An 11607-nucleotide genomic window follows, 5' to 3' on the forward strand; every position below is an offset into this window, starting at 1 on the left:
TGGCATTAGAGGTATTCCAAAGGAGATTCACCAGGCCAATTTTCAGCTTGTCCTCTCAAGAGAGGTTAGATAGCTTGGGTCTGTATTCCTTGGAATTTATAAGAATGATAGATCGGGGGCAATCAGTTAAAACTGGGATGCATAAAAATTTCTTCTTTCAAAGGGTAATAAATCAGTGTAATACTCTGCCCCCAAGGATGCACACTGAGCCATGAGGAGATGAACATTTGAAAGATTGAAGAATTGAGGGTTATGGGGAACTGCCACAGAAGATGTATAAATCAGCCATAATATTGAATGGTGGGGGACAGGCTTGAGGGGCCTGGTAGCCTACTCTTGCTCCTATTTTCTTGTGTTTGTTCTCGCTGTTTGTTTTTATATTTCTTATTAGCTTACTTTCCAAATGTGTCTTCTCCATTTTTATCACTTATTGTTTCTCAAACTTCTGAGCTACCACTAATCTTCGCAACGTTATATGCCTATTCTGTTAATTTGTTACTGCACTTGTCTACTAGCATGTGTGGATTATCCTTCTCATATTCCGTTAAGAAATGATGAATTTGTCTTTGAGGAGAAGTATTCCCTTATTTATCTTCTCAGTCCATTTTAGCCAGCACCTTTATTTCTCACTGAATGTGAAATCTTATCATGTTCTGATCTGAGAGGAAACTTAACAATGATACCATTAATTAGTCATGTCTCATTACATACAACCAGACCTAGTCTGTTCCCTGATTTGGTTCCACAATGCTTAGGTCAAAGAAACAATACAAAGCACAAACTCATCCAATTTGTCAACTTGATTTGTCTAATCTATCTGAAGATTATTGCAGGATCTTTTTTACTTGCCCGTTATTTCTTGACGTACTATATCATATAGCCTCTGTTATTGCTTCTGAAGACTAACCCCCATCCATAACTTCTTTCCTTTGCTGTTTCTTATCCCCACCCAAACTGGTTCTATAGTATGATTTTCCAAGTCAAGATCATTTCTCACTTCGGTAGTAATCGCATTCCGCATCAACAGAACTAACCCCACCTACTTCTCCTTCCTGACTGTCTTTGCAAAATGTCAAGCATCTCATAACTTTCACCTTGCAGCTGAGTCACCTGGCTTACATATCTCTTTAATGACCCTCAGATCACACCCATTTATTTCTATTTGTGCCATCATATATTGTTACAGATGCTGTCTGCATTCTGATAATGGCCTTTAATTTTGTCTATTTATATCTTTCCCCTGCCTTAATGCTATTTGAAGCTGTCTCTCCAGTGTATATGGCCTATCCCTTCCTATTGCAATCCATTTATCATGACACAAATCTCCATCCTCCACTTTTATCAGGTCCCTTCTCCCTAATCTTGCCATTCTTCTTACTCCCTGAACTCTCCTTCCCACCACTATATATTTTGGTGTCCAATTCTATTTAAAATTCACAGTCTAATGAAGTGAAACATGCCTGAAGTTGTACTGTGCAGTTTTATAATGTCTATCATTACTATAATAGAAATAATGAATGCTAATAGCGGATTGTTAAACAAATGTATTCAATATTAAAAAGTACAGTGAAGTTTCTTTATTTTTATTATTGGAATTTTAGTAATATTTCGTCATCTCAAATGATTTTGGTTTATGGTTATGAAAGGTTTCAATTATCATTGATTTTCTTTTGATTTCTTTTAAGTTGGGAAAAATGGCCTAATTTAATCAAAGATCTTTCATTTATTTGGTGCAATGCCACAGACACTGTCACAATTTTATAGAACCATTGTCCCCTCAAAAACAAGCTGAGCAGTGTTCACCAGTTGATCAGTTGTTTCTGCTAAGATCTGTGCTGTTCCTTGGTCTTCTGCTTTGTACTTCAGCAGCCCCATTGCAAATTAGTATCTCCATAATTCATCATTAAGAATTGCTTTGACATTAAAAAAAACATTCTTGACACTTGCCATTTTCTTAAAGCTGTAAATAGTGGGAAAAAAAACTGTCATTTAATTTTACATAATGAAAAATACTATACACGTTCTTGAAATAGCAAAGAAATATTTTTATTTCTGACACTCAACAAAATATGTTGAAAAGTATAATAGAGCTAAAGAGCTAACACACATGCTAACATTTCAAGGGAAGTGAGTTGATGTATACTAATTCTAACAATTTTAAGCTTGTTTCATTTAACTCAGCCACAATCATTTCTTAATTTGCCCAAAGGTGCCAGTGATCATTCAACGTATATTGTACAAACATTGGACTTTCATTTGGGACACAATACAATGGTTACGAAACCTGGTGGTGCTTTAGAAAGTCCAATGGCCACAATCACCAAAATAACAAGACGTCGTCATGAAAACCCACCACATGGTGTTGCAACTGTACAGGAGTGGTTCAATTACGTTACTGCCATGAGGAATGAAGGTGAGAAAGTAAAATGACCTATTCTCTTTAAGTTCCAGTTCTTCATGTTTCCATTGATCTAATTTTGAGTCAAACAGATTTAATATTTTATTCCTTTAGACCATTCTATGGCACCTTGGTGTCATGCTATGTCAGTACATTTTTCTAATTGTTGGCATTTTGTTCTTATGCATTGCTTTTCAATGCAATACTACCTGGCTGAGTTTCTATGCTTTTTTGCTTAGTTTGGTAGGGTGAAACGTGAGACGAAGGAGAACTCTATCCCTGTTCTTTCCGGGAGAAGAGGAAGTGAGAGCTAAAATGTGGGAAATAGAGGAAATGCAGTTGAGAGCCCTGTAATCTATGGTTGGGGGGAGGGGGGTAAGCCACAGGTAAGGCAAAAGGAAGACATCTCATAGGCACAGGTGTGGAAGGTTTCATTGCCAGGACGATGGGATGGAGATGGAGAAACTAGGAGTATGCAATCATGTCCTTACAGGACGGAGGATGAGAGGAGGTGTAATCAAAATCCAAGTGGCAAAGGACTGAACAATGGGAGAAAGAAGAGTGTCAAAGCAGAAAGAAAGAAATTCTGTGGGTCACCAACAGGCTGAAAATCTGTGCCAACCTTACATTTATGGATCTTGAGAGGAAGTAGAATTAGGTTATATGAGGTATGGGGAACTACAAGGTCTAAGGCTGTGAAGGAAAGATTTCCCCCAAGGAAATGAGGTGGGAGACTAGGCTTGATGTCTTGTGGTGATCTCATGGTCCAGAAGAAGGTATGAGGAGTTGTCGCAGAGCTGAAGACTGTATGATATAGAAGTCAATTTCTCATTTACTGATTTTGAGAATCTGGATGTCACTGGCAAAACCAGCATGTATTGCACATTCCTATTTGTCCTTAGGAAGGTGGTGCACCTTCTTCTTGAACCACTGTAGTCCTTCTGGTGAAGCAACTTCCAGAGTTCTTTTTGGTAGGGAGTTCCCGGATTTAGACCCAGCGACGATAAGCACTAAGTACTGGAATGCACTGCCTTAGAAGGTGGTTGAAGCTGGGTCACTGACAGCATTTAAGAGGTGTCTAGACGAACACTTGAAGTGCTTAGGCATAGAGGGTTGTGGACCTAGTGCTGGGCAATGGAGTTAATATGGAAGAGTGCCCACTGGTTGGCGTGGACAAGTTGAGTCGAATAGTCTGTTTCCATGCTGTTTCTACGTCCTCATATCAGGATGGGGTGCAACTTGGAGGAGAACCTGCAAGTGGTGGTGTTCCCAGATACCTGTTCCCCTTGTCACTTTAGTGGCAGAGGTTGTGGGTATGGAGGATGCTGTTGGAACAACCTGGGTGAGCAACTGTATTTTGTAGGTGGTATATATTACAGCCTCTATGCGCCAGTAGTGGTGGGAATAAATGTTTAAGGCAGTGGATCCTTTGTCCTGAATGGTATTGAGCTTCTTCAGAGTTGTTGGAGCTGCAAGCATCTAGGCAAGTGCAGAATATTCCATTACACTCCTGATTTGAGCATGGTAGAAAGGGAAAAGATATCAATATGTGAGGAAGTGAGTCACTAACTGCTGGATACCCAGCCCCTGACCTACAATATTTGTGTGGCTGGTCCAGTTGAGTTTCTGGTCAATGGTGGCCCCCAGGATATTGATGGTGGGGGACGTATATACTGTGCAGGCGTGGGCTGCTTCACTTGCAGAGTAGCAAATGGAAATGAACATTGTGAAATTACCAACAAAATCACCATTTCTGGCATTATGATAAAAGGAAGATTATTGACGAAGCAGCTAAATATGTTGGGCCTAGAACACTGCCCTGGGGAACTCCTGCAGTAAAGTCTCGGGGCTGGGATAATTGATCTGTGAAAACCACAACTGTGAATGTTTACCCAATGATGCCCATTAATTAGTTTTACCAGGGCATCTTGATGCCACACTTGGTCAAATGTTATCTTGATTGTCTTATCCCTGGAATTCAGCCATTTGGTCCATGTTTGGAACAAAGTTTTAATGAAGTCTGAAACCAAGTAGTCCTGGCAAAACCCAAACTGAGCATCAGTAAATAAGTTATTGGTGAGAAAATGCCACCTAATAGCACTGTCAACGATAGCTTCCCTGACTTTTCTGATGATTGTGAGCAGACTGGGCAGTAATTAGCCAGATTGGATTTGCCCTACTGTTTTTTTTTAAAATAGGACCCACCTGGGCAATTTTCTGTGCTGTTTGTTAGATGCTTGTGTTGTAATTGAACAAGAATATCTTGACTGGAGACAGAGTTAGTTCTGGAGCACATGTCTGCAGTACCACAGCTGGAATATTGTTTGGTCTCATAGCATTTGCAGTATCCAATTCTCTCAGATGTTTATATCAGTGATTGGAGACTATGATGGTGGGGATCTCAAGAAGAAGCTAAGGTGGATCAGTTATTCAACACTTCTGGCTGAACGTGGTTCCAAGTGCTTCAGCCTTTACCTTTAGCAGTACAACAATTGAACAACCCCAAGTAGCAGCTTTGATGACAATGTTGTGGTTGGTCCTTGGTGATTGAGTAAGGACAGTGGAAAAATTGAGGCCATCAGTGGCACATTGACAGTTAATGATGAACAGAAGTAGGGAAGTGTGAGCCAGAAAGGGGGCATTGTGGTCCAGGTGGATCATGAACTCTAGCAACAGGAGTAAGGATCTACAATCTGGGTGAGGTTTCCTGGCAGAAAAAAATAGACATGGAGGCAAAGATTATGAAATGAACTCAGCATCAGGTCATGTTTGGAATTAATTAAGGTGAGGATGCGGGTGAAACCTTTGCTGAGGATCAATCATTTGGAATTCAGAAAGAAGAAGAAGATCAGAAGGGATAATAAAAACACAGCAAGGGGTGAGGCATGGTGGGGATGTGAAGAGATGGGGTCAGAGGAAAGTGAAGGGGAAGAAGGATCCAGAGGAAGACTACAATACAAGAGCTGTTGAAGTTTATGATCTTTGATATCTGAAAGGAAGGAACAAAGTCTTCTGAAACACCAAATATACATCGGTCCCACAGAAGATTCACAATAAATTGAACTTGCAGAAACTTAATAAATACCACATGGGGGAGGTTTTGGTCAGCAAAGGGCTGCGCAATTGTGATTTATTATCCTATCATTTAGAGATATTACAAATGTGGAAAACTATAGCAATCAAGAAAATTCCTGGACAGGGTGGGCTCAGTGAAACTCCTATTTCAGACTAATGTCACATTGTGAGATGGGATTATAATTTTAAAGTAAATATTGATTTACAATCATAGTTAACAAATATGCTCAAATGTATGCATAAATCAAATTTGAATCAATTTATATATGCTTGTTCAGTTTTTAGACCATGGTTATGAAGAAAATGAATGTAGACCAATTAAATTCAAAATTATATTGAGATTTAAAACTCAATGTCAAATCAAATTTAGAATCCTAATTGAGAAACATTTACCAGTAGATTCTCATGTTATCAATTTGTGTGCTTATTTGGAAATGCATAAAGGACAAACAAGGTTGAATATAAGATTTACTAAACACTTATCAGGGGTATCTACCTAAAAGCAGATTTAGGCTCAGTCTAGAGCACTGTAAATCATTTTGTGTAATTTATCTAATTAGTTTTCGAGTGTTTCTATTCATAACAAACACTAAACTGCTAATTATTGTGACTTTTATAAATGCCGTGACATTTATTAGGGTGTTGCTATTTTTGCACCCTGAAAAATAAATATATCAGGGTTTAAATATATAAATATTTGAAGTTTGCTTTAAATTATGCGTCATTTCATTTAATGCACTGACCTACAGAAACAGAAATGTTGAGAAAATGCTTAATTTATTTTCCTTTTATCATCTATTATGTGCAAAGAATATTGCATTTTATGTATGCATATTGTTTAAAACCAGAGTGGCAACATCCTTATAGGTTGTTAGAGCAGAAATAATTTTTAATGAAAATGACTTCTTTAAACGTAGAGCTCAACCTCCTTCGAAATGTTGATGCTAACACCACAGACAGTAAGGCAACTATTAAAAGTTCCAGTCTGTTAAGTGGCTTTCGTGGAACTGCAAACTACAACCATGAGACAGAAACGATCTTTGCTTTGCCAAGGATGCAGCTGGACTTCAAATCAATACATATGCAGGAACCTCAAGAACCTTCACTGCAAGGTAAACATTAGATTAATCTGAAAAAATATATAGCTTAATACTGCACCTGTTGCATTTATATATTTACTAATATAATTTTTAAGCTTATATAGTTAAGGAGGAAGTACTTTCTGTGGAGGTTCTGACCTGCCTTCTTTTGAAGTTTAAAAATTACTTGCAACTTTGTAAAAGATATGTATTTTAACCTACATTTTCTTTCTTCACCCCTCCACCCCCACCTTTCGATTGGTCACAACAGGATTCATTATATAAATTTGTTAAACTACTTGTTTATAAATGCCTCTGATAATGAAGACATTCAAACACAATTAAAAAAAGAATAGTGAGCCAAAAGATGTAGTGTAAGGAAGGATAACCAAAAGCCTTCTCAGATATGTCAGTCCTGATTGCTGATCGATCAGAAGACAACCAACTGAGGAATTTTCAGTGGTGTTGTATAATTTGGTAGCAATGCTTTCAGTAACATCTTTAAAAACATCCAATGCTGAAAATATTATCTCTGAGCATGATGTCATTCACCCATTTGTTTCATCCCAAAATTAATTTGTATTTAGTGCTCCAGCCACACTCCACCCCAACAACCTCCATGCCTGACTCAGTCTATTCTTGCAACATAGCTTCGTCACCTCCAGCACCCTAAGTATAATTAAGCTCATCCAAAACTGCTGCCTGTATTCTATCCTACATCAAATGTCATTCATCTGCCACCCCTATCCTTACTGACCTATATCAGCTCTCATCTGCACAGAGTTAAAAATATCATCCCCTTTTTATCTCTGCAATCTTTATCTAATCCTTTAATCATTTTTCCTCTCACTCTAAACATTCTGGATTTTGACTTTGACCTCTCCTTCCAAACAATCCAAGTCCTCGCCTCCCTAAGCACCACACCATGAAGTTCTTCTCCTAAGTCCATCCCCGCTATCATTCTGCCAAAAAATCATCCCTGACTGGGCTTTTGGTTATCCTTCCTTGCACTGCATCTCTTGGTGTTCACTATTCTTCTTTAACTGTGTTTGGATGTCTTAATAATCATAGGCATTTAAAAGTCATTCAAATAAATTTAAAGATTAGAACAACAGGGAAAATTACTTAAAACAGGTATTTTAACAAATTTCTAGGGAAAACGAAACAATTTAGCTGCAGCTATCTCTTCAACAAATGGGTAACTCTTGACTGGTTTTAAGCTAAAGGTCAAACACAAAATTCGTCTAGCCTCTCAGTTCAGTGCTGTTTTGTTTCACTGCTAGCTTCAGCGATAGAACAGGAAACCAGATATGCTGGCTTCCGATCTCCAGCTCATCTACAACATCGGTTTTCCAATGCAGAAACAAGGAAGTCCAATATGAACTAGTTCATGAGGATATCCAGCCAGAGGGAACATATTTTGACCCAAATATTTGCAGTTGTGCAGGAGATAATCATAAATGACTTTATCAATAGTTTCATATGTGTAAAACAGCATGACTTGGTCCCCAATTAATTATTTTGTAATGATTATTAGATTTATCATGAATTCCTACAGATGGAAAATGATTTAAAAATTGTTAAAATTGGCATAATAAAAACAGAACATGCTGAAAATACTCTAAGTCAAGCTACCTCTATGAGGAGAGAAACAGTATTTTAGGTTAAAACGTTCAACTCTCATTTCTCTTCCCACAAATGTGGCCTGTCCTGCTAAGTATTTCTAGCATTTTCTGATTTTATGTTAAAATTGGTAGTTCTGGATTCATCTTTTAATCTTTAATAAATAAACAAAAATATCTGTACACAATGCCTTAAGAAAATTGTGATATTTCTTCTCCTTTCTATTAGATGCCAACAGTAAGCCTAAAGTAGAATGCAGCGTTGTGACAGAATTCACTGATCACATTTGTGTCACCATGGATGCTGAACTGATTATGTTCTTACATGATCTCGTGTCTGCTTACCTCAAAGAGAAAGAGAAAGGTAAACCACATGTTAGATAATTCACTAACTTGATAATAGCTTCCAAACATCATCAATTTTTTGACTCCAAGCTGACACTTTCTCCTAAATAGCCACAGTTTCTCCTCAACTACTCCCAGTTCCCACTTTTTTATTATCATTTATGATCTCTTTCCTGACACCAGCTATTTTCCTTGGTCCCTTTGGAATCAGGTCCTAATCACTTTCAGCTGCTTCATCATTGATCTTCCACCAAAAGGTCAGAAAGGTTAGGATATCTGCTGATAATTTCACATACCTTAATCCCGCAAATCATGAATTAGCAAATATCTGCACGTAGGAGGATTTGAACTATTAAATTCAGGCATCAGATAGGTTGGAAGTAACATTCACACAAGCCAAGAACCAGCTCCAACAAGAGAGACATAACTACCTCTCCTTAATATTCATCAATGTTAGTATCACTAAATTCTCAAACATCAGTCTCTTAGGGAATTTCACCAATGACCGGAAACTGGATGTTCTATGCTACAAGGTTACAAGACAAGGCATTATGCGGTGAATGATTCACCTCCCAAAGCATTCCACCATCTACAAATCATTGCATCCTGGCAACCAAAGCTCTTGCTTGGCACACCATCCATCACCCTGAAGTTAACCAAACACCACCTGAACCTAAGATCTCTCCGACCTAGGAGGACAAGGACAGCATTCACGTGAGAATACCATCATGTGGGGAACAGCATCACCATGAAGTTCCTTCTAAATCACAGCATTCTGTATTGGAAATATTGCCATTCCATCTTCATCATTGACCCTAAGTTCAATAACTCCTTGTAAAATTGTGGGAATTCAAGAGGTACCACCTTATCAAGGGCAATCAGGAACTGGTTTTAAATGCTTCTTTACTTGAATTATCGTCAATGTTACACACAAGAACACAGCAACAGAAGTAAAGCATTTAGACCCTCAACTCTTATTTTCCCATTCAAAAAGATCAGAGCTGATCAGTGACCTAATTCCAACCTATCTTTCCTCAAAATCTTATGTTCTATTGAGCTTCCTATTACTGTTTCCTTCATTTTGATGCATTAGGTTTTTACTTAATGAACATGGTTAAACTTCCTTAATTAACCTTAATCCTTTTGTAAATCATTACTTATATACTGTATTTGCTAATGTCAGCTACAAGTATGTGATACTGTGGACTATAGTTTGAAATTAAAAACTATGACTTAGAGATAAGACTGGTGCCAACTTGTCCAAATTAATGTTTGGATAAATTAAAATAAAACATTGAGTACTTTAGCACCTCACTACTTTCCCTTTCTGATGCTACATACTTTTTGAATAATGTTTCCTGCACTTTTACATAACTATCTATTCTGGATATGGAAATTCTGGATATTAATTTGGGATATTAATAGGAACAATGGCTCCCATTAAACTCATCTTCATGTGGTTATTGCAATATATCATAGGCTTTCACTATTTCTTTCTTGTACTAAAATTGGTCTATTGGCTTTTCCAAGAACCTTAACCCTTTTCCTATGATTCAATGCAAAGTTATTTACTAAATCTTAGAAGTTTACAAGAGATCAATTTGTCATCATTCATGTATGTGGAAGTGGTAAAATATGTTAAATAAATGAAGATTGATTTTCTAATATCAAGTGTCTGTTCCTAGCAATATTTCCTCCTCGAGTTCTCGCCATGCGTCCTGGCCAAAAAAGTCCTGTTATTGCTCATGATGACAGTTCCACGGATAAAAACAAGGAGGAGGTGATCTACACAACTGTGGATTGGAGAGAGTTTGTTTGTAATACCTGGCACCTGGAACCCACACTAAGGTTAGCATTTAACCTCTTATATTTCTAAAATGCAGATTATGTCTTTAGGAACCTATGCTCAAATACATTACATTTATGAATTATTCCAGCCTTTCAATTTATCATCTAATTTGTGGCTGTTAAGCACACTTCAGAATTCCTTATATGAGCTCCTTGATTTATCAGTCAAGAAATTTACTCTGATACTAGGACTGCTGAGTTTTATTGCTGATCAATCCTTGGTTGGTTAGTCTCAACACAGGTGACATTAAAAGTGCCTCAATTGTTCTTCTTTGTTCTGGACTACAAAAGGAGGGTGAATGAAACAGGACCAGGGGTGGGGAATCATCCAAGATTTCAACTGATAATAGACTGTGATTTCTGCAGTGTCACGAACCAGCAACAAAAGAAACACACTGAGCATGATTCAGTGTTAAAAACTATTTTATTAATTACTACTTATGATAATACGTAAAATAAAAGTAAAAATGTTAGTATGTTAGAATTCAAAAATGTTAAACCTCGAACGTTAACCCCAAAACTTCGTGTGTGTGTGTGTGTGTGTGTGACAAAGTCCCAAACTCCAAGTTCCGGAATGGTTCTTAAAGTTCAGTTCCGCAAGCCATAAGGTGAAACATGAGCAAGGGCTTCTTCAACAACCACCGTTGTCAGAAGATAAGACGTAGATGTAGAGAACATAGGGAGAGTAAATACGAAATCCAAATGTTCCACGATGGAACCCAAACGACACTCCAGTGTTTACTCGGTAGTGACTTCCTCACCCCAAAAAGCATCCGAATCGTGGTCGTCCACACGAATACCTGTTTCCTTCTACAGGTCAGCAACAAAGTGAACTCCACCGGATTACTTCCAACTTCCATACATGGATTTCTGTGGCAAACACAGTTATTGTTTCTCATCCAACGATAGAGAAAACAAGCAGGCTGGTGCCTCTCTCCCTTCTCTCTCTCTCTCCTTCTGACTTCTTCAACAACGTCATTACGTCCTTTATCTTCTATTGACATAAGCACGCCCCACACACACATACACACACTCTCTATCTTAAAGGGACTTTCACTGAGTCCGTAACACCTCCCACCTAAAAAAAAAAATTTTCCCAAGAAAATTTTAACCGCGCATACAGTTAGTAATGTTAATACTTATCATGCTACACAACTACAGACTATCAGATTAGTACAGATACATGTTTCCCATTTAACATCGGGAAAGACAATCAGCAATCACATTATCTTTGCCTTTA

General features: G+C 37.8%; 1 protein-coding gene across 5 annotated transcripts in view; it reads left to right on the forward strand.

Annotated features, from left to right (window-relative positions):
- The window catches only part of kiaa1109 (KIAA1109 ortholog), a 285307-nt gene that overhangs the window by 269617 nt on the left and 4083 nt on the right, over positions 1-11607 (forward strand). For all 5 annotated transcript variants that reach the window (XM_052035089.1, XM_052035112.1, XM_052035104.1 and 2 more), the window contains 4 exons: positions 2210-2413; positions 6391-6585; positions 8404-8538; positions 10205-10367. In XM_052035089.1, coding sequence (XP_051891049.1) covers positions 2210-2413; positions 6391-6585; positions 8404-8538; positions 10205-10367 — 697 coding nt within the window. The remainder of the gene's footprint in view (positions 1-2209; positions 2414-6390; positions 6586-8403; positions 8539-10204; positions 10368-11607) is intronic.

The sequence above is a fragment of the Pristis pectinata genome, chromosome 2 (genome assembly GCF_009764475.1).
Source record: "Pristis pectinata isolate sPriPec2 chromosome 2, sPriPec2.1.pri, whole genome shotgun sequence".
NCBI classification, from domain to species: domain Eukaryota; kingdom Metazoa; phylum Chordata; class Chondrichthyes; order Rhinopristiformes; family Pristidae; genus Pristis; species Pristis pectinata.